The sequence below is a fragment of the Lycorma delicatula genome, chromosome 9 (assembly GCF_047948215.1).
Source record: "Lycorma delicatula isolate Av1 chromosome 9, ASM4794821v1, whole genome shotgun sequence".
NCBI classification, from domain to species: Eukaryota; Metazoa; Arthropoda; class Insecta; order Hemiptera; family Fulgoridae; genus Lycorma; species Lycorma delicatula.
Window position 1 is genome coordinate 94,947,319 of NC_134463.1, and position 25,330 is coordinate 94,972,648.

Here is a 25,330-nt window from a genome sequence, read left to right on the forward strand (position 1 = left end):
TAATTTTTAAATAAATTGAACCGATTAAATATCGCAGATATCTGTTAATTTTACCGTTTCTTGCCGTAAAAATTAAACCAAATCGTTTTTTTAAATAAATGATTTTTATAAAAAAGTAATAGAATATAGAAAATCTAATAAAATTCATAATTTTTTCTTCGTGATTATCAGTCGTTTGAAATAATTTATTACAAGATACAAGAAGGAATTTCCGTGTAGGGTTGCCAGGTTCCACTGGGAGGCGGATACGGAAACGCTCATCAGATACGGTGGGTACCGAGGAAATTAAACGCTCGGGGTGGACCAAAAAATAGCACTACTATCTTCCAGTTTAGGAGTTCTAAAATCTTCGAAGCAAGGGGAAGAAAATGGTGGGAGCGATAAACTTAAAGTGAAAAAAGGTGTGCAATAGGAACTTTCTTAGCAAAGTCATTCACAGCAATCTTAGAATTTACTATTAATAAATTATATTGGGAAAACAAGGGAATAAATATAAACGTGAAAATAGTGAATAATCTTAGATCCGCGGATGATGTCATTTTACCAAACTCTGAGCAAGAACTAAAATCAATGTTAAGAGGAGCTTTCAAGAAAGGTGAGTCTAGCGATGTACATTAATAAAAAAAAATGTTGAGTAAAGCAGATGAAGAGGGGCAGTGAGTGGGTACAGCTTTGAGATGCACGGTGATAGAAGCGGTAGTCGAGTTATGTATACGTAACCCGCAGGGTTGATCTAGTGGTGAACGCGTCTTCTCATATCAGCCGATTTGGAAGTCGAGAGTTCCAACGTTCAAGTCCTAGTACAAGCAGTTATTTTTATACGGATTTAAATAATAGGTCGTGGATACCGGTGTTCTTTGGTGGTAGGGTTTCAATTAATCTCAGGAACGGTCGAACTGAGACTGTACAAGACTGCACTTCATTTACACTGATACATATCATCCTCTGAAGTAATACCTGAACGGTAATTCCCGGAGGCTAAACGGGAAAACGAAGAAGAGTATCTAAACTTGGGGAAGAAGGTGAATATAAGAACTACTACAAATAAATAACATGATAGTTACACAAAAAGTGACGAGAGCGAGATATTTTTGAAATCTAACTGACGTGAAAAACCTTTTCAAAAAACTACCTACGATGAAGTTGTAAAAGTGTAAATAATAAAAATATTAGTTATATCTATAAATTACCAACGGGGAAGTCTGCAAAAATGAAATCTCATAATTAAAACTATATAATACTTGGACGAAGTTGAAAATTTTTTTCAATTTCGGCCAAATCATCGCTCAAAACAACCTCGTTGTCGGTTTAAATTTCCGACGCAATCTTGCAAAACGAATACACTCCAGTAGAATGTGATGTACTCTGTTACGTACGCAGCAGTCCATTGTACGGACAATCCAAACCGTGGACCTCGCGTGAATTTCAACTAATAAAGATTGTACTATGACAAAAGTAAATAATTATTTGTCGCTATAGCTATTCTGAAATGTTTACCATACGGCAAAAATACTAACAAACTTACCGGCCTTTTAGGCTTTACTAACAACGCCGAAAACCTTGACAAAACAAAAGAAAAAACTGTATTACATTAAATTACCGTACACAATTACCAATTCTAAAAAATGCGAAAATGTTTTTTACCTTTTTGAAATACAGGGAACCATTATTAAATATAATTCTGCGAGTGTCGTTGTTGACTAGAGTATGGTCAAGGGTCCATGAGACAGTGGTGTTCAGTGTACTTGGAGAGCATTTCAATAAGAATGGCTTATTGCGGGTCACAACCGCGTCACTAGGTTCCGAGGCGAATCCTAAGCCCACCTCCAGCCCAGCTGTAACATTCACAAAAAAAAAGAAAAACATTAAATTAATTTTAATAACAAATAAATAAATAAATAATTTTCTTTGACTCTAATTTATCTCACGATATAAGATTTTTAACATTCAATCATAACTTTCTTAAACAATCGACTCGCACAGAAATGAAGAATACAATGGGATAGGAAAAATAGGAATACGATAGAGAATATTCTTGTAGATGTTTAAATCGCAAATATTAATTAGAATTACCCGCAGAAATTATAACTAATATTACCCTTCCTGTTGCGCAATCCCTTTAGAGCGGAACCGCGTTTATACATTAATAACCGCAAAGACCATTATTACGTAGTTACAGAATAGTTCGGTTGCAAGTCGCAGTCACGTACGATATGACGGTAATTCCCCGGCGCCTCGGGGGGACCACCGCAGCTAACTTAATCGAAAGCGATACGTACAGTTTATCAAATAATTCAAATAAAACATTCAAGTCGAAGTAAGAAGAAGAAACAATTGAAATCTACGAAAAATAAATAACGAACCAACTCTACTCGATAATAAAATTTCAATTGACGTTAAGGTGACTACTTGAACGCACACTTCCTAGAAAAAGAAACTTAATACATATTTACGGGTAACTAAAGGTGTATATATAATATATAAAATATAGAAAAATAGAAAACAGAAAAATACGTATTAATAATATAAAACAGTATTAATAGCAGATTTATTAATAATATAATAGAAAAATATATAATATACAGATCACGGTGGTGCAACCTCTCTTAAAAAAGGGCATATCCCTAACAACGAAGAAAATAAAAAACAGTGACTATCAAAATCTCAGCTTCTAAAATATCCAAAATCACTAATTTATATTTTTCAGGATGGAACAAATTACTATAAAATTCCTAAAATAATATTACGTCAATATAATATAATACACAAATTCGCAAATTATTTTTAATAACGGTAATTTTAAGAACGTTCCGTTATTTATTATAATTTCTAACGTTAAAAAAAGTCGTGACAAGACACAAAAAAAATAAATTAAAAACAATAATAGTCCTCCAGCGGGTTTGAACCTAAGATCGATTCAGTTATCTTTAAAATCAACGCAAGCTACTGTCATTAAAGAATTAAATAATTTGTTCCACCGACTAAGTATACCGATTTGAAAAAAAGATTTGTTCTTGAAAATGTAATATTCAGATCTTTTATCGTTTAGTTGGCATTAGTAGTAGTAAAAATAAATACACGAATATAAGACTTAAAACGAAAAAAAAGAATACGTAAAACAAAATAAAATAATAATTACAAACCGTAAATCTAACTATATCTATTATCTTTGATTCACAGCTACCTTGATATCGAATTCGAGAATATGGATCTCAGAATAATCACCCCAACAAAAAAAAAATGATACTTAACAATTTAATAAAAGTATCAATACATCGTCTAGCATATAGAGTAAATAATTTCCCACATAAAATAAGGTAATTTACATCACACCATATTCGCAGTTTATTATAATTGTGATTCATAAAACATCTGATGTACAAACTCACTTATTCCGGTTACTTTTTCTCATAGCAATACTGTTTAAAAAGCAGCCAGCGTTTGCGATGGATGTATAGTATGAACGTATTTCTCGTAGAGCAGAATAGGGAATCATGGGGGTCACTGTCCACAAAACTACAGTATACTTGGTTCACGTGTAATATTATAATTTTTTTGGATCGATATATTTTACAATTCTACATGGCTACCAAAAACTACATACAATTTAATAACCTAATTTAAGAAATCTATTCTTTTTTATTTTCATACCGATAAATTTAATTTTATACGATTTAAAAATAAATATGTATTAACATTAAAAGTAAATAACAGTGAAATAGTAAAAGAATAACAAGAGATCAGCAATGAGGTAAAGTAATAAACATATACCGAAAACGGATTTCTGCATTAAAACAGTTATCACAGCTATAAAATGTAATATTTGTCCCGGTTTAAAAACTTCATAAAAGAATAAAAGGAACTTTTATTAAACTATCGTGCATCCGTATACAGTTAACCAAGTAGGAAACCGTTTTACCATAAAGCTATATTATCTTTAGAAACGGCTACGCAATTACAAAGAGTAAACTAGTATCTTACATCAAATCGCCTAAACCAATTTCGGTTACGGAACCTAACGTAGCTACACCAAAAAATTAACTCGTAATAAATGTGGTTACATATCACCTATACATTTATTTTATAAAACCGATTCGATAGGAAAATTGTAGAGAATCGAACCCCAGAACCCTCAACTTATATGCTATGATCGAGCTGCCAAGATCAATAATTAGCTACCGAATAATATATTATCCACCGGCTATGTGTATAAATTTTTCCTTTTTAGAAAAAAAAAAAAGAAAACAGTATCGGTTGAACCGACATATATTAAAAAAAAAAAAGAAGAAAAAACTAAAAGAAGTGCACTTTCACCCTGTTGATATTAACAACCCTCAACATTCTAATAAAAAAACTTTTCCTATAACAAAGAACTTCCGTCGCCCTCAAAAATTTGAATTTCGAATATTTCCTTAGCAAACAAAACTGCAAAAGTCACCTCACCTCAAAGCGAGTCCAAGTTATTACAAAAATAAATAAATAAACGTATAACAAGTAATGAACATTAATTTGAATGATTCAACATAACAGCGTGTAAATTACTAATAATAAATTAAATAAAATCGAAATGATGAACCAAAAGAGTCATCTAGTTTTTAAATAAATAAAAAACTACTTTGTTTTCTTGTTTTCCTATTTAACTCAGTTCATTTACCAAGTAAATAATAATGCAATTTTAAGCAAAAAATATTTAATACCGTTTAAAACTTAATATTACAATAAGAAATTATAACTGAAGTTTAAATTAATTATACTACACTAAACAACATTAAATTTACAACCAAATAAAAAAAAAAAAATCAAATCAAAAAATGTTTAATTTAATAATAATTTAGGAACAACGATAAAACCGCTAGCAGTTACCTTCATAAATGCAAACTAATGAAGAAACAAATACAGTGAAGGAAAGACCTTTCTTATCGAATCATATTAATTCTGACAAATTTTAGACAACTGGTAACCTTATACATGACGTTATTCCAAAGGGGAAGAAGGTTCTTGGTAAAAATAATTCAATACTAACTAGATTAACAAACCAAAAAACACAGATTTAAAAAAGTGATCGCAGACGGTACAGCTGAAGATTTAAGTCTGGAATAGACATTTTTGGTTCTGATCTGTTATCGGCCCGTTAAATCCTTCTGTGTAGAAGTATACAGTCTTAATAAGATATTTAAATACACTGGAACAACTCTACCACCGAGTAATAATGAGCTGTATTGTCTCACAATCTTACCTGGTACACTTGAAAGCGATAACGCAAGTTCTGATCGGCCACATAAGTGTATGTATTAGTATTCAGTGATTTTATGTCGGCGGTGAACCCGACACCGGCAGATGGGTGTTTGGTGTAAGCTAGATGTTGCGAGATCCTAAAATACTTTTTATTTGCTGAACAGAACGACTGCTACATTACTGGGTTGTGGAGTTTCCAGCATAAGATGATTTTCAACCCAGAGAAAACCACACTGATGTTGCTTAAGAGCCGATTGGCTGCTTCCCGACGAATCCGGGTTCGGATGGCTGGCCTCCCCATTCGGTATGATACGGCTCTATAGTACCTGGGTGCGAACCGTGATGAGAATTTTCGGTTCAAGGAACATCTGTAGCAAATAAGGCCGCTGATGCTTTTTATGGAATCCGTAGAGTCATTCACCCCGATTGGAGTTTGAATTACCATGGGTATCCTTTACAAAGGTGTCAATGAGGCTATTACGCTACATGCTGCACCTGTCTGGGCTCACCGCTTGGCTTTTAGGTGTTACGGTGATATTTTGCTGCGGGTCCAGCGACTGCTCTTGCTGGCTGTTATAGGCGGTTAAAGAACAGTCTCGCGGGAAGTAGTCCGTGTTATAGCCGGAGTCAAACCAATAGAAATCTTGGCTAATGAGCGTAAGGAACGCTACATTTCCAAGGTAAATAACCTACTGACGTCACAACGAAAGGAGGAGATTGAAGACCGCGGCCTTGCGTCTTTGCAGGTCAGGTGGGACGAACCCACCGGGCTGGTCTAGTGGTGAACGCGCTTCCCAAATCAGCTGATTTGGAAGTTGAGAGCTCCAGCGTTCAAGTCCTAGTAAAGTCAGTTATTTTTACACGGATTTGAGCACTATATAGTGGATACCGGTGTTCTGTGGTGGTTGGGTTTCAATTACCCACACATCTCAGGAATGGTGGAACTGAGACTGAACAAGATTACAGTTCATTTACACTCATACATATCATCCTCATTCATCCTCTTAAATATTATCTGAAAGGTAATTAACGGAGGCTAAACAGAAAAAGAAAAGAAAGGTCAGATGGGACGAATTCTCCACAGGTCGCTACTCGCATGGTATATTTCCTATAGTGTTTGATTTAGATGCGATTAAATGGGTTTCCGCCAATCGGTATATCACACAGTTTCTCTCCGGGAATGGTGCCTTTCGGGCGAGTTTGGCTAGGTTTCGTTTGGAGGATTCGAGTAAATGCCCGGATTATGAGACTGATGATACAGTAAACTACGTCCTCTATGTCTGTCCCCGATATGGGGTCGAACGTTCACGAGCTGTTAGGGAACTTGAGAGAATACATTCCTTTCTGGATCGCCGTATTAACTGGATAGTCCGCGAAGAGTGGTCTATAGTGACTGGTTTTTTCGCGCCCTTGCGGTGTGGTCTGCAGAGGGAGGTTAATCGAGATATTTGGCATGGTAGGATCCCGGGTGACTAGGGTTCCGGCTTAGGAATTGGATTGGTTATTGGTAGGCGCATTGGCATCGTGCCAAGATTATACTGGTATTGTTTGTGATTCAATTTGGGGATCCCACTGGCGAGGGTGGTCGCGGGGTACGGTATCCCGTGCGACCCGGAGCGTGGCTTTGTTCCGTCGCTGGTGGTCCCTGATTGTGACCGGGTAATGCCGCGTTAGACTCCATGATGGAACCGGGTGGGAGTGCGGAGTTTGTCCCCGGCTTCTGCGGGGACCGGAATGAGGTTACGTTCCCCTTGTTAGGTGACCTAATTTAGTCGACTTATTTGGGTCTAGGTCTGAATTTCTATGTTGCGTAAAACATAATTTTGATTGGTATGAGTGTAGCACTGATTTAACTTACAACTCGTTCGTTTTCTGAAGCATTCACAGTCACGAACGCTGTTGTCAAATTCGGACTAGGCGCGGGGTCCGCGCTTCCGCGGTCTCTGTTAGTTATTTTGAGGGAATCATGTTAGGTTGGATGAGAAGATGTCCGTTTGAGGCATACGTAAAGGCAAAATTTTATTTTATGCAAATGTCTGCCGAGGCCTGGCTGATGACTGTGAGATGTAATCAGTTAGAGGGTCTAAAGCACACCTCCGATAAAGCCTCTCAGGACTCGGAACAGAGGGATTTCTCACATCACAGTCGCAATTTCATCGATCCGAACACAGGTGGGTATTCATAATAATGCAGTAGAGAGCCTGTGATCTTTTTTGATGATCTTTTAAGTGCTGTTTGGGCACTAATTCAGCGATTTTGAACCTCTGTGTGAATGTTTTGCGACATGATGACAATCCTTTCAAGAAAATACTGTAATATTTGTTTGGCTTCAACACACTAAAATTTTTATTTTTTTTCTTTTCCATTAAATTCTATAATATTCATCATCATCATTCACTATTATTTACCAATTTTATAGAAAATATCATCTACAGGAAAACTTTTCAAGTTGTGTAGGCAGAAACGGATTTTAACGAATATTTTCCTAGGGTAACAGGACGCCGATAAGATTATATCTTGAAAAGCTCTCATTGAGGGCTTATTACTACTGTTAAGAAAAAGTTCAAAATCCAAACCTTTTTGCATTTTGTAATTTTTTGGACATTTTTTATTCAGTCGATTCCAATCAAAGAAGGAGGTACACAACTACATATTACAACGGTCCTAAATCCAAAATTTCAACATCCTAGGCTAATCGTTTTTGGTTTATGTGAGATACATACGAACAGACATCACGCCAGAACTAATCAAAATGGATTTCGGAATTGTCAAAATGGATATTTCCGTTGAAATGTGGAAACCGAAATTTTTCGCGATCACAATACTTCCTTTACTTCGTACAAGGAAGTAAAAATTAATAATTTACAACATCTGAAAAACTTAAAGCAAATAAAATTATCGATCTTTTCCTTAAATATAAAAAATAATTTTTCTTTTAATTGGAAATCTTTTACTTTAATATTTTCTTTAAAATTAATTTTACAAACAACATTTCATACGTTACGAAAAGATATGAAAAGCTCGATTTACCTACAGATGAATTTATGCTACGTTGTCAGAGGAAGATGCGGTAAACTCTACTTCGTACTCAACCTATCCCTCCGAAACTAAAAACCGATGTATTTTAGAGCTAAACAGAATGAATTTAAGCTTACAGGTAAGTTTACCTACTTGAAATAAATGAGTAGAGTTCCTACTATCAAATTTCTAAACAATCTTTAAAAACAGTTACGATACTAATTTTTATTATATTTTATTTCTGGCGCACCTTAATTTTTGTTTTATTTCACAATATTTACTAATTAAGAGTATAAAGCGGTAATTGGATAAGAGAAATGAAAGCTAAAATTAAAAAAAAAATGCACAGAGTTCCAAAAGTCGCTGTGCAGAATGCTTTCGAATTATGTGGTACATTCTGTTCTTTCGGCGTTACGTTGGTTACTCTGTGAGTTCGTTGGACGTTGTTCAGTAACAAACCAAATCGTCAGTTGCTGATTTATGGTTGAACGTGACTCGTTTCGTTTATCGTAATCAATAGTTAAGAGAAAACGAAACGATTCTTTCGGTAGATGAACGGATTTTTTTCGTTGAACACGTCTTTTGTAAAATTGACAAGTATACTGATGATTTAGTGAAGCAAAAATTTTCTGAAAATTTTTAAAATACTCCTGTTCCTCACCGCAATACAGTTCGAATTCTTATCGAAACATATTGAGCAACAGGCTCTGTTGAAGATGCCGATCGAAGCGGAAGACCACCTAAACTAATCGAACAGAAGTTGCTTGATATTTTAGATGCTATGGCCGAAAGTCCATCAAAGTCGATCCGTACGTTAGCGCAGCAAGATATCGGACTTGCTACCGCACATAAAGCTGTTAGAAAAGAACTGTAACTTTTTCCCTACAAAGTAATGTGTTTCCTACAACTGAAACCAAAAGATGTCAAAAGACTAAATTATTGTCAAATGTTTCAACGTTTTATTGGCCAAAATTCTGTACGTATCTTCGACGTTACGTTTACGTTTTTTCAGATGAAGCGTGGTTTCATCTTGGAGGGATATTAATTTACAAAATACACGACTGTGGTCGACAACTAAGCCCCGTGAATTACACGAAGCGAAAATTGGAACTCGGGTCCACGCGAGTAGGACGCGCATTGTGTGTCCATTCTTTTTTGAAAATACAGTTATTAATCGTTATCGTGCTGTTTTAACAAACTTTCTTCATAAGTCAGAAGACAGAAATCACAGAAAACAGAAGTGGAAATCAATCACGGTTGGTTACAACTAGATGGCGCTACAGCGCACACAGCTTACAGGTCGATGACATTTTTAGAAAATATCTTTGGTGAACGAATTATTTCGACCGGTTTATGGCCTGCACGATCGCCCAATCTGACTCCCCCAAATATTTTCTACGGGGGGGGGGGCAGCAAAATAAGTAGTGTATCGCAACAGATCGCGCACGATGGATGAACTAAAACTGCAATAACGGCATACGTACGAGACATTACAGCACGTCAGCCGGTTAAAGTGATTGAAAACAAATTGAACGTGAGGAGTATTGTGTAGATGTCGAAGAGGTCATCGTCAACACATTTTATAAACTATTCCAGTTATTGTAATATCAGTTTCTATAAAATAATGAAATAAAAATACGAAGTAATAATTAAGAAATTTCCGTCTTACACTTCCATAATTCCAGTGCACAGCAACTTTCCGAACGCCCGGTACATTACTAATAAAGTGAACAAAATTTTTAAAAACAAAAATTATTTACGATATTTTTACCCGATGAGAACTGAATTGTTTTCGAAATTTCTCAAATGTAAAGTTACTGTTTGTGAAAACAAAAAGTATAATTATATAAAAATTTAAGTATAAAATATTTAATATAAAATAAGCAAACTAAAACAAATTACAATTGATAAAAATTCACAGTTAGGCATGTTAATGAAATAAATACGCGAATGCTAACGCGGATTCCACTTGAACAAAAAAAATTAAAAAAAAAACCAGACACTCTTTGGAAAATAGATTAATTAGAATAAACTTTTAAAAAATAACAATTAAAAGCATAACAGAAATAAAACTGCGAAAAAATTTAACCCGTACCTTCTTTAATATACCGTTTAATCAGTCAAACATCAGGAGTTTGGGACAGGAAAAAAGATAAGAAAACAAGCAATAGATAATATAAGAAAGGTAAAGTTAAATGAAAGTGATGAGAAAAATATTATACCCAATATTACTGAAAAATAAAGAGAAAAGAGAAAAAAAATACTCAGCAGTAAAACAAATAATTTTAAAATAGAAAAGGAAAAACCTGAGCGAGACGAGAAAGACGGCAAAAAAATTTATTTTTGCTACCGTTATTGATGTAACAAAACTGACCCTGGATAAGGAACAGATAAAAAAAAGAGGAGGAAAAAGTAAGCGCGAAAAATTGTTGAATAAAAAAACATCAAGTTAAGCCTTAGGCAAGATATTTGAAAATTCCATTTAAAAGATAAAAAAGAAAGAAATAACAGCAGATAAGTTTCGCTACCATATAAAAAATAAAATAAAAAACATATAAATAAAAAATCGGTACTTTATAGACCTTGAAAAATAAAATTAAAATTAAATGAAAAAAAAAATTAAATTGTCGAATAAATCGACAAAATTTCAAGTTAAAATTGCCAACGTAATAACTTAAAAAAAAGTTCTTAACTCTAATTTTTTTTTCAGCAATCCTAATGAAGTGAACAATTATCTATTTAAAGGCAATAAAGGAAACGGTACTTTAATCGAGTTCAATTGTACTATATAAGTTTAGCGTTTGTTATGATGTAAAAAAAATATTTTTTCTTAGTTAAGTAGACTTGTACAAGTGTATTTTAACTGATGAACTCAATTATTACAAAAATCTACATAAAAATAGTAAAATGATCGTAAACATTAACGGTATACTTGTACAATTTAATTATAGATGTAAACGAAACATATGTAGAATCTAATGGAAGTAATTTCTTTTTTTTTTCGATTAAAAAAAATACCGGACTGTCGAAAATAAATAGTATATTATCGCGATAGATTTTTAATAAAATAATAGAACTTATGATCGAGCAAAAACATTTCACAGTAGCAAAAATGAATAATAAAAAGGCACATCCAGTGTAACAAATGACACTAGATTGTGCGTAAGAGAAGTTTTCTAACGAAGCACGTAAACAACGTGCTTACTATTGTACGAATCCAGAGCTCGTCGACAAAAGGGAAACTTTCATAGCGTAGCCGGATTTAAACTGCGTGCGCCCTAATAAAATGAAGAAATCTTTAAATTCTTGTAATGTCTAATCCGGTACGTGTGGAAAACAATCTGTGCGTTGACTCATCAAAGTACAGCCTCAATCAACCGTTAAGGTAGATGAATTTTTGGAGGGAGTCTGGAGGGAAACTAACGAAAACAATTATGTTCGAACGTCACATGATGATGTTTCGTTTATTGATGAATTCAAAACAATAAAAGATAATCTGTTATAAATTTAATATTTTACGAACGATTAAAATTATTCTAGTCTGAATTCATTACATCCTCTTCTTTTTCCTGTTTAGCCTCCGGGAATTACCATTCAGGTATTACTTCTGAGGATGATATGGATGAGTGTAAATGAAGTATATAGTCTTGTACAGTCTCAGTTCGACCGTTCCTGAAATGTGTGGTTAATTGAACCCCAACCACCAAAGAACACCGGCATCCACGATCTAGCATTCAAATCCGTATAAAAATAACTGCCTTTACTAGGGCTTGAACGCTGAAACTCTCGACTTCCAAATCAGCTGATTTGGGAAAACGCGTTCACCACTAGACTAATCCGATGGGTTGAATTCATTATATCTACGAATATAATAATATCACACGACTCAATTTATTAAATTTAATTTCTATATCTAATACAGAAGTTATTGTATTTGATTAAGTTCATAGTAAAAGCAACTAATACGTAAAAAAAGTAAACGATACGATGGAGGTTTTCGCAAAACCCACGAAGTTAAGTCAAAAGAGCACATATCGTTACGAGTAAACAAAATTGAAATTGAAAAATAGCGAAATGAAAATTAATATTTAGTGTCTGCGGTGGTTTCTCAGTTGTTATTACTACGGTACTGAAAATACATTTGTTATTACTGACAAAAAGGAACATTTTAATTCCTCCTGCTCTTCCAGAACAAGCGGGAGCATATGTAATAACTACTGCGGAACCTTAATCGACCAAAACTTTATAACGACACCATATCGGAAGTAAAAGCCCTCTACACAAATACAATCGAGGATAAAACGTTAAGGGGAAGCGAAAACCAAAAGTTCGTGTGCTTGAAAGAAAAACTAGGAGGCAGAAATGGCTACTGAAAAGAAAACTTGATGGGGAATTTGACGATATAAGTGCATATGAAGCTGGGATCTATTAAAATTAGTAGTTTTGAATGTTTTTGCAATTTTCCCGTAAATTAACATTTTTGTGGTTTAAGTAACATTTTTTTCTGGAACCGGTGCTTCAATATATCAGAAATTTTTACAAGTGATTCAGTTTTTCAGCGAACTAAGCTGAGATTTTTCAAGCTAAAAAGTACCTTTTTAAATTCGTAAAAAAAATGTTTAATAGAAAAATATAAGAAATTAAAAGATCCTAATTTTTTTTCAGTTTACACAGTAGTTTTTTTTTTAACCGACTCAGATTGTATAGGAAAGAACCTTCGGCAAAAATTTGAAACAAATCGGTACTGTGAGTTCTAAGAAAATGTTCCTTATCTAAACATTACATTAGGTAGGGATTCCGCCTCTCCATAAACGACTGTTTCCGAGGGGAGCCTGTGTTTATTACGCAAATAAATTTTACACCACCACTTTCTTTTTTTTGAGTTCAAAAAATTTCAGTCATTTGTGTTTCCCCGTGACTATCTATCTAAAGTTTCAGAGCAGACTTTAAAGGCGGTAGAAATCGACAGAGGAAAAGATTGCTTCTCTCAAAACAAATTTACGCGTTCCATAGCGAGCTCACCAAGTCTCTGTCACTACCCCACCTGAAGGAAAAACCGCTAATGTAGTTTATAAAAAGTGCTCAAACAAATTTTTTGTAGTGTTTTCTACTAGTCTAACAAAAAAAAAAAAAATACATCATCCGGGAACGCTAAACGTTGTCGGTAAATGAAGTCTACAGTAAACAAGCATTGACAGGATAAAATCGACCGCTAGAAACAATTTGGCAAGACCAAAATTCTCACCTAAGTAAACAGACCGATTTGCCGATACGTCCAGTAAAATAACATTTAAATTACCGTAGAGATTTAACAAATATCTAATGTTTACTTTAAATCTTATTTTAAGTAGAAATCCAAAATCCATGCGAGCCAAGCCGCGGACTGCAGGTATAAACAATAAATAGCATTGTTTTTTTTTTAAATATACACATTTAAAAATTTACATATTAGAAATGTTCATTATACGACACTAACAAGTAGAAAAGCTAACGGAACCGTTTATACTAAGGACATGAAACTCTCGGAATGAACAGATTAAAAAAAATTATTTAACATATTTTTTTTTGTTTTATAACGAATAATAAATATTACCGTTCATAGGAATTTAATTTTCATGTAATACACTATTTATGAAGGCCAGATTTTTTTTACTAAAAAACTTCTCACTGCCGTAATAAACTCAAATTTCGCATATTTTACTCAATATTTCAAAGACAGTACCTCTAAGCAATAAAAATCAGGTATTGGGTTTTTATATACGAGTATGTATATGTACATGAAATAATGAATATGGACCACTGACTATAAAAATAGGAAGAGAAAAGATTACGGAGGTAGAACATTTTGTTATTTGGGAAGTAGAATTACTAAATATAGACGAAGCAGGAGCGATATAAAATGCCGAATATTACAGGCGAAACGAGCCTTCAGTGAGAAATATAATGTGTTTACATCAAAAATTAATTTAAACGTCAGGAAAACATATTGAAAGTATATGTTTGGAGCCTAGCTTTATATGGAAGTGAAACTTGGACTATCGGAGTACCTGAGAGAAAAGATTAGAAGCTTTTGAAATGCGGTGTTATAGAAGAATGTTATCAGATGGGTGGATAAGGTGACAAATGAAGAGGTGTTGTGGCTAATCGATGAAGAAAGAAGCATTTAGAAAAATATAGTTAAAAGAAGAGACAGACTTGTAAGCCACATATTAAGGCATCCTGGAATAGTCGCTTTAATATTGGACGGACAGGTAGAAGGGAAAAATTGTGCAGGCAGGCAATGTTTGGACTACGTAAAACAAATTGGGATGTACGATGTAGGGGGTATACCGAAATGAAACGACTGGCAGTAGACAGGGAACCTTGGAGAACTGCATCAAACCAGTCAAATGACTGAAGACAAAAAAGAAAATATGTACATTATTAATGAATCTATTTGTTCTTGAAAATATAACCGAGTTATAATTCTACACGCAACAGTGCGACGTTATCCAATTAAATGAATTATTAATTTTTATTACAACATAATTTATTTAATGGATATTTTAAAAAATAATTTACCATTCCTTAATACCTTTACATAAAACTTAAATCTAACAAGTAAATTAATACAACAAATTAAAATCGTAAAATCACAAAAATTATCTATCAATTTTATACTACATAATTATATTTCTACTTATAAAAATTCTGCTTCGATAATAATTGGTTTAATTGGGATCACGATCGTGTTAATTATGAATGATAATGGACGCGTAATTTAAGTTATTCAAAACGGTATTTCTTTAATAAAGTTTAGTGACCTATCTCCTGTTTAAACCTACAAAAATGTAATAATCGAATTTTTATTTATAAAATACTGAAAATACGTTTTTTTTTAACTTATAAAAAAACGAGGTGTCTTCGACCCCACTAGACAAAACTTTTGTTCTTCATTCGTTCAGAATAGATTTAAGTAAAATACCTCATCGGGAAAAGATGAAACAAAATTTAACTTGAAATCTTTTGAAACTCTTTAATTAATACTTCGAACGGGAGCTCCATCCATTTCATCCAGGCAAAATATTTTTTTCCGATTACAGCTCTACAACAAATAGAGTAACACAAAAGAAATAGGCTATACATATTGTAAACCAGCCGGCCAAACTTTTGAAGAGAATTTCTTTTGTTTAATGCCCACTACAGTTTTCATTGAAATTCTTCCCCGTTATTCAATGCCGAGTCACCAATGACTCGGCATGAATGACTGACGAATTTAGCGACGTAACAGTCTTAACCAATAAAATGAAAGTTTCTAACCGGCTCGATTTATTCTGTTTTATTAATTAGGAGAGCGAGAATGATGTTATTTGAATACGGCTACTATTAAACTGAACGGTAACCGCATTTAACCGAACAGAATTATTATAGTTCCATGATCCTTAAGGCTAATGAGACGTCATAGAACCAATCATAAAAGAATGTTTATTCCCTTCCATTAAAAAAAATTATGGATGTATGTACACGCCGTTTTTAGGTAACGCAAGCTGTAAAGTAAGCTGAAACAATTAATTACCTTACGACTTCACAGCGTACTCAATTGACTTGCTTCCTTCGAATAAAAAAAAAAAAAAACAGTATAAAGTCTAGCTCGAATTATCAAATCAGTAAAAGTTATTTTAGCGCATCGTTCTATTTCTACGATAGAGGTGAAGAAAACTGCACAATCAATCTTAGATAACATACCGTATAGAGAAATGTAATCCTAAAATGTCGACAATCACGTCGTTTAATTATTAATTATCCTAATATTTAAGCAAAGCTTAAAATTTTAACTTTTCATCGCTGATTATTTTAATTATTATTATAAAAATATAACTTTGTACTTATCCTTTAATAAAAGATAAGTACTTAAAGGATGTAATTATCCTTTAATTATCGTTCATTATCAAAAGAAATACACGAGAAAAGATTAAATAAAAGAGAACTTCATAAAATTTCCACAACCGGTTTTGTAAAGATTCTGTAACCTATCTTAAAGTATCGTATTTTTTTTTTTTTTTTTTACTTTTGAGGCCACATTGGACTACTTTAGCCATTCATAATTCAGTTCCTCTTGAATTTCTGTATTGGTCTGGCCGTTCGATTTTCCCAGTATTTCTTCATTCTATCGGATCGTTGATTCCTGACTTCATCTGTGACCTCCACTTTGTTATGCCTTTCTAATTTTTTAACGTTCTTTTGAAGTGCGTAGTTAATTTTAATTTTATCACAGGGGTCCTGAACTCTCAAGCCAATTTCTTGAAGATCTCTTTGGATTTCTCCAACATATTTTCCACAGGTTTTTATGTTAATATTCCTTGTGACCAGTTGTTTTAGAATTGGCTTCTCAGGCATTCTTAATACATGGAAAAAATGGGAAATGCTTCGTTTTTTCATCGTACTGAGAATGGGGTCGACTTGTTTGTAGACCGTTTGATTTGCGACAATTCGCCAGACTTCCAACCTTTTGATAATTTTTCTTTAAAGAAGTTCTGATAATTCGCCTTTCTGTTTTAAGTAATCGGTCCGTTTTACTTTCCTTCTTAGTCTCACAAGCATAAAGAGCAACCGGAAGAACTTCTGCGCTTTAATGGTGAATTTCGGATTTTATTGACAGACATTTTTTATTGTATGTTTGCAAAGTTAGATTTTGTGCTCTTTTAATTTTAGTTATTCTGTTTTGCCATGTTTGTATTTCCTTAAATCTGCAGTGAATGATTTCATCTAAGTATTTAAATTCTTCAACTATTTTTATTTCTTTATCGTTAACTTTGATTTTGCTTATACAGAAGGAATCCATGGCCATTATTTCCGTTTTTTCATAAGAAATTTTCAGGCCAATCCTTTGGGAAATTTGTTCTAGGCTGGTGATTTGTTTTTTAACCTCTTCCATGTAAGGCCAAATCATCGGCAAATCCTAATATATTAGTTTTTACTGAATTTTTAACCGTTTCTTTTTTTGTTTTAACGAGATTTTCCTTTTGCCAAATTTTAATTATGTAGTCCAGCGTAATATTGAATAGCAGTGGGGAAAGTCCATCACCGTGTCTCAATCCGGTCTTTATCGGGAAGGCTTCAGACATCTCCCCTCTAAATTTAACCTTGGACTGTGTGTTTGTTAATGTTAATTCTATCATTTTCACCAATTTTATGTGAAGCCCATAGTTTTCGTAGGATCTCTAGCAAAGTTGATTTATGAATACAATACTTTTTTTATTCGTATTCAAAGTACCATATTTTATTAAGCTTCCTAACGAAATTTCGTTAAAACTTGTGGATTTAATAAAACTTACAAAATAAAAAATACAAAATTACGTAAACTTTTTTAAGTACAAACAGAGTCAAATTTATTTAATACGTTTTAAAAATCACTTCTTAACGCTTTCAGTGGCCTTTACGGACGTTTTCGTGACTTTGAACGCATCATTTAGATAGAGCTATAAAGTTAACATATTTATGGAAAACTATGTCACAACGTAATTAGTAGAAGTACGATAGAATATACGTGGTAACGAAAACGTAATAGAGTAATAGTATTTAATATAACCGACAGAAGTTGTAAACAGTTAGAATATGAAACTATTAAACGAAAAACAAATCTTTGCTCGTATTTTACTCTTTTTGAAGAAACTAGAGCGGAAGAATGTGAATTTTCCTATAAAATAATGCAACAGTCAGGAATGTAAATTAAATACTCACGTAATAAAGAGGAAAAAATAGATGAAGTATTTCGAAATATTCTTAAAGCTACTAGAAAAAAGAGCTCTTTAGTACAAAAGAAAAACTGATAGATTTATAATAAAAGAAACGGGTGAAAATTAAAAACAAAAAACATTAAATTAAATTAAAAACAAAGTATTCTCTTCTGGTAATTCTGTTAATTTTTTTATGCGTTTTATGTCTCCAATATGCTTGCAAACTTTAATATACTTTTTCGTGCCTTTTCAAAACAAAAAATGCACAAAATTTTACTAAACTGTAGCAATCCTTAAAAACGGTTAAACATGAAAATTAAATTGCTATTACCTCAAGACAATATATTTTTGGTGTAAGACCCCCTCACCGGAGCACGCAGGAGGGGCAACTTAAAAATTTTAACGGAAAGGGGATAGAGTTTGTTTAAATTAATTAGATAATAACAACGGATAATTTACTCAATATTGAAACTTAAAAAGCAAATAAGGTTTTATTTACTGTACAATGTACGTATACCTAAACGATGTATTTTTTCATCAGAGACCACTACTTGAAGTGTTATGTAAGCCGCTTTTAAAACTAGCTGTGAAAGATTCTAAATGAATGGTATTTGTTTAGTGTTGTCCGAAGATTTTTACGTCAAAATGTTGTTTTCAAAGATCTTTAAAATGTGTCACAACCTAAACTTTTACATTTAAAAAATCAGAGTTGCCCAGCCAGATGATTTTTGGTCTGTAGAAAAGTCGATCCTTTGATGCAGGAGCATTTGTCAAATTTTACATTTCTATACTAAACTGTTGAAAGGTTATTTAAGGATTGCCATAAGTAGTTACACACGCGCACGCACGCACACACAAACTCTCTCTCTCTCTCTCTCTCTCGATATAAGTTATGCAATGTTCATGAATTCCGTAATTTATCAGTTCCTCAATTTTCGGAATCCCAATATCCCGGAAAGTTACATATTACGGAGGTTCTAATGATAATTATTTCACGATTATTTTTATAACGTCAAATAATACTAAATATTTCCGTGTAATTATATGAAAAATAAACACTGAAATTGAGAACTGCAGTTAAGAGGTAACTGACGCACATGATGGCATTTATTTTCTACACGTCCCCTAAATACGAACAAATAATTTTTTCAGTAAAATTAATTGAACTGAGAAGTTGAATTATTACCGCAATGGAATATAACAATTCTTTATCATTTTATGCGAATGCACGACGAAATAAACGATTTAGCTTTTTTTTATATTCGATAAATTTTTAAAACAAGGCGATAAAAATAAATGATAGATTACATTTTGAATATTTAACTCGTTCATTTCACTTATTTAATAGACTCTATTAAATAAATGTACGTATCGAACAGACGAAAATACGTTACAGAAAATTAAATAAATAACAAACAAAATGATAAATATAACCCGAGTAGAATTAATATTCATTCATTTTACCCGACGTGGCGCATTTCAGCGCATGGAATTCAATAGATTTTATTTGCGTGAATGCGAAAAAATATAAAAATGAAAAACAACGCGTCACCAATTTTTTGCGGAAATTTATTACTTTTTCACTACTAATTGTAACCTTTATTATAGATATGAAGTTTATAAAATATTTGAGGGACAAGGCACTAATTCCGAGTTGCTTTCTTCGAGCAAGAGACCGGTTCAGTTGCTAGCCTCTGCCGTGAACAGAAATAAGATGCCACTTTTAGAGCTGAAAATCACATGAATTTTGGTGGGTTCGGAATGCAGGTGTGTAAAGGTATAATCGGCTCGGTGAAGAATAAAAATCTCTTTACTCTTCGATTACCGTAGTAGAGTGAAAAGTCGTCGTGCAGTATGCTTTACAATTATTTGGTGCATTCTGTTTTTTCAGCGTTAGGTCGGTTGCCCTGTGGGTTCGTTGTTCAGTAATAAACCAAGAAGTCAGTTGTTAAATTGCGGTTGAACGTGCAGTTTCGTTTCGTGTTGTTTCGTTTATCGGAATCAATAGTTAGGAGAAACGTAACGGTTCTTTCGGTACAGGAATGCATTTATCTGGTTGTGCAGGTGACAACTATACAGATTTAGTGAAGCATCAGTTTTCTGAAAAAATTCCAAATATTCATGTTGCACAACGTAAATCTGTTCGAACCCTTACCGAACAATTTCGGGCGACAGGCTCTGTTAAAGACGCTGATCGAAATGGAAGACAAGCTAAACTAAACAAAAAGAAGCCGCTTGATATTTCGGATTCCAATCCATCAAAGTCAATGCGTAAGTTAGTTCAGCAAAACATAACGGACTTGCTACCGCACATAAAATTGTAAGAAAAGAAGTGAAACTTTTCCGCTAAAAAGTAATGTGTGTTCAACAACTGAAACCTTAAGATCATGCCAAAAACTTTAATTATGTCAACAGTACGTATCCTCGACATTACGTGTTCTACAGATGAAGCGTGATTTCATCCGGGAAGATGAAATCACAACAGCCGTCATCACGTTTGTCCATTCTTTTTTGATAATACAGTTAATAGTGATCGTTATCGTGCTATTTTAACAAATTGTGCGCCACAGCGCACACAGCTAACAGGTCGATGACTTTTTTACGAAATGTCTTTGGTAAACGAATCATTTCGAGGGATTTATGGCCTGCACTATCGCCCGAACTGAATCCCCCAACTTACTTTCTAGGGGACAGCGAAGCAAGCGGTGTATCGCAACAGACCGCGCACCATGGATGAACTAAAACCGCAATAACGGCATACGTACGAGACATTAGAGCACGTCGCCGGTTAAAGTATTTGGAAACAAATTGAAACGTGTGTAGTGTTGTAGTGTATAAACTATTTAAGTTATGGTAATATCCGTTTCTACAGAATAATGAAATAAAAACAAAGTAATAATTAAAAAGGTTTCATAATTACATTTCCATAATTCAAGTGCACAGCAACTTTCCGAACGCTCTGCATTTCTAGCACGGGATCTTCTTTTTTATAGGCGATATCAATTTTTGATAACAGTGTTTTAATAATGTAATAAACATTAATTTATGCATTTTTAAACCGTATTTTTAAATAATATACAATTAAGGCTTCATCTGGGAACACTCTTTAAACTTTTCTCGAGGATCAAAACTAAAGGCGTACTATTATATTTTTGTACGCTCCTTCAAAATAGACAATTTTTCATCTTTTGTTTATCTAAGAACGAACACTTTAATTCAACTGATTTATAGTATATAGTTTCAGTACAGAATCACAATGTCTGTACCACCCATCAGTCTGACCTTTTATATGACTATTTTTTGAAAGGATGATCCGACTGTTATGAAATCTTCTAAACAGGATTTTCTCATCAATATTCCGGTCGGGTCCGAAGACGAGCCGAATCATCTCAAAGTTTAAAGGCTTAACCAATTTTATATAAAGTATATTTTTTTTAAGATTACCAGGGGGGGAATTTTAACTGCTCTCGACTGATGTTTCTGTTGTCGAATAGAATCGTAAACTAATAAATCATCTTTAAACGAGATCGCCATTCGTTAGATATTTTATGCTAAAATATTAATTACGCTATCTATCTATCCCTTAGATTCTTTATAAGTATTATTTTATTTGAATCATCCATTAGTATTTTTGGTTCATTAAAAATACTGGTCTTTTTTTTTAAATGTACGTAACAGTTGGATGAAAGTTCAATTTTTGGCTTTTAATTACCAATAAAAAATAAAAATTAATTTTTAAGTTTATATATATATATATATATATATATAAAATGTGTGTGTGTGTGTGTGTGTGTGTGTGTGTGTGTGTGTGTGTGTGTGTGCGCGCGCGTGCGCGTGCGCGCATGTATATATATATATACATACGCGAAGATCAAACAATTTTTTCCCTATTTCACCAAATTTCGTTTATTTAAATCGATGTTAGTTTTAAATAGTTTTTATAACTCTCAGATGAAAACATTCTAATAATTTGAAGAAAAAAAAACCGTTAAAATATAAAACATTAACAAGAATTTTCTGCACTAATTTTACAGTAAAATTTAAAAATAAATAATAACGGATAAGTAAACAATAATAATTCAAAATGAATGCGATATTTAACCGCCAGATAGCAGAGAGTGCTGATTTTCCGGCTACAGTATTGATCATATATATAAGAATGGTGGGAGAACAGTAAAGGATAAAACGATGAACAAGCGGGAGAGAGAGAGCGGAGAGAGTTTAAAACCGTAAGGGGAGGTAATGGAATTGAATACCGGCAGAGAAGGGTGGCAGAGAAGCGAGGCACGGTGCATGTCATATTATTATAGTAACTCCTTCTCCCGTCACGACCACCACTCCGCTCCTCAATACACCGCACCTCAACTCAACGTACTACGGGATGTAATGTGTTTACAACCGTAGCCGTCCTGACCACGTGGTCCTATACTCCTCTCTTTCTATCGGCGCATCCGTCCCGCTTACGCTACCCTCCACACTTGCTCGACGCCAACGCGCGCGTATCGTAGTTCACCCGCCCGTTCGTAGACCACCTACAATGTCACTGCGCAATCTCACAATAATACTACACACTACCGCAGTACTATTACAATATGCTATGAACCGCTATAGTGAGAACGGTTAATGGGCATTCTTATGCATAGAGAAATATGACGGGGGTAATAATACGGTGCGAGCGCTTAAAAGAGAGGGAAGTCTATAAAACATAACCTCTATGCTTGGCGTACCACCGTCATTATCATCGAAACAACGTCGGTCAATCACCCCCTCCCCTACGTAATGTAACAAAATAATAAATAATAACGTAACAAGAGCTGTCAAATTGTTAAAAACCATTTGCAATAATATTAAAATATATTATAAACAAGATTACATCATTATTATTTAAGTTGATATTTATAAAATACTTTATATATATATATAATAATATTATACTAATAAAGTGGCAAAATCAACTTAATAAAGGCACTGTATTATAAACTTATTACTTTGTCGATCAACAATTACAGAAAGAGAACATACCACTGAACAAATTTGTAATTTATACAATAAATCTATCTATCTATATATATATATATATATATATATATATATATATATAAAATTATACCGATAATATTTTCTTTGAAAAAGAAAATCAAGGGGAAAACACAGAAAAGCTACTTTTACATTGCTATTTCTTCAAACAGTAAAATTTAAAAAAACAAACTGCTGACCGGTAAAGATAACCAGAAGTCATTAATTTGTAAAGCAAATAAAACCATTAACAGACAAAATTATTTAATTCTGAACTAGATGTCAATTTAGTTAGTTAAGCAAACACCAAATTTTGTGTTATGTAACTATGCGTCTGTATGTAACAAAACGATTACTATACAGACCTGTACAGAAAAACTTTGTATTTACAATCCAATAGATAGAGTCCATGTATACATGGACTCTATCACCTTCGAAATAGTTCCCTTCGGAAGCCATGCAACGCTTTAAATGGTTTTTCCACTCTTCATAGCAGTGTTGGAACTCAGAAACCGGAATATCCTTCAGATGGTCGGTTACATTTTTTTAAAATGTTTATTACTGTTACAAAATTGTGTCTTTCGAGGTGTTTTTTTAAAATCGGAAACAGGAAAAAGTCGCAGTGACTCAAGTCAGATGAATAAGGTGATTGAGGAACTACAGGAATGTTTTCCTTTGCCAAAAACTCATTAATTGATAGTGCAGTGTGACAAGGTGCACTGTCATGATGCAGCGTCCAGTTGTCTTTGATGGCTGGGCTCACGCGGGTAACTCTTTACCGCAGTCTTTCAAGAATTTCTTTGTAAACATATTGATTTTCAGTCTGTCCTGTAGAGCCCCCGAAAGTGTGGGGGTCACCTGGACGCGATGAGGCCGCGAGCACTCCGCCTGTGTGTCTAACAGCGACCGCAGACGGTATCTGTTGTAGACATGTGTCCATTGTGGAGTGGATGATGAGATGAGTTTGTTAATAATACAAATTGACTGAGTTTTCTTGTATCGTGATACTTGAAGTATCATATTGAGCTGTATCTTTTATGATATTTTATTTTGAATTTTTCTTTATTTCTTGTGTACTGTTGTTTAAATATGTATTATCTTGTATTGTATTTCGCATTTGGTCGTGCACTAATTATATACGTAGCAATTCGGGTGTAACGTTTTGTATTACTGATTTAATGTTATTATGTTAATAGTTGCTTATGTTGTTGTTTATGTATTTTGTTATTATGTATTATTTTGCAAAGTGTATGTTATGTGCATGAATGTATATATATATATATATATATATGTGTGTGTGTGTGTGTGTGTGTGTGTGTGTGTGTGTGTGTGTGTTGTGTGTGTGTGTATGTATACATATAATGTATATTAGTATAATATAGGTCTGTGTAGTATATAATTATAAATTAAATATTATTTGTAATGTACTCTGCATGCTGTTTGGTCACAGGATTTTGATGTATATGATACATTCTCATGTGCGGCACTGCATTATAGCTTATGAATGTGTGAATAGGTGCAACACCCCCTTCCTCCATGCGACCGTAAATGGGATTCCTCCACCTCTATAAAAAAAAAGTCTATCCTGTAGGCAAAAACTCCTTATGGACAATGCCATTACTATCGAAGAAACAAATTAGCATGGTCTTGATTTGCTTTTTGAACGTGGTGAGTTTGAAGTGTGCCACTCCTTGCTCTGGCGTTTTGTTTCTAGATCGACTCAAATATTCAAGATTCATCATCAATAATAACATTTTTAGAAAATCAGGATCGGTTTCAATTCGTCGTAGAAGATCGCGGCACACTTCCACACTTTTTTTCTCTTTAACAATGCGGTTTTTTGGGAACAATTTTGCTCAAATTTCTTTCATGTCAAATTCGTTTGTCAAAATTTGATGGAGCGTGGTATGGTTCAAATTCAATTGTTTTTTTTTTTTATCTTTTCTGCTCCCCGGGTTAGTCCTGCAATCAAGCATGTGGATACTAACCGCCGACAGTATGTCCGGCACGGCAGGTCGGCCCACCGGTTCTGAATCTTTTACCATAATTAGCCTACCTCTAACCGACGAGACAGGGGTGAATCCAGGCCTGGCTTTGCCGTTCCCGGAGTCCCCGCCCCGTCAGCCAGGACTCTGTCTTTAATTAACTCTGTTTGCCTTTCTCAAGCTTTGAGGCGGGAGAGGCCTTTTCCCGCTTCTTCTGACTGGCCGGAGCTAAAAAAGTCAAATCGTCAGCGTAACCGATTAAATAAACGTTTTCCAGCGAATCCGAGTCGCAACACGCCATCGAATGTGACGTTCCAGAGCAAACGGCTTAACACAGAACCTTGGGGCACGCCCCCTTGC

At 33.8% G+C, this 25,330-nt stretch overlaps 1 protein-coding gene across 1 annotated transcript in view; it reads right to left on the reverse strand.

The window, feature by feature from the left end:
- LOC142330122 (protogenin-like) overlaps nucleotides 1-25,330 on the reverse strand; it is a 473,346-nt gene that overhangs the window by 87,215 nt on the left and 360,801 nt on the right. The window contains exon 2 of the mRNA XM_075375205.1: nucleotides 1,645-1,835. Within this exon, the coding sequence (XP_075231320.1) occupies nucleotides 1,645-1,835 (191 nt within the window). The remainder of the gene's footprint in view (nucleotides 1-1,644; nucleotides 1,836-25,330) is intronic.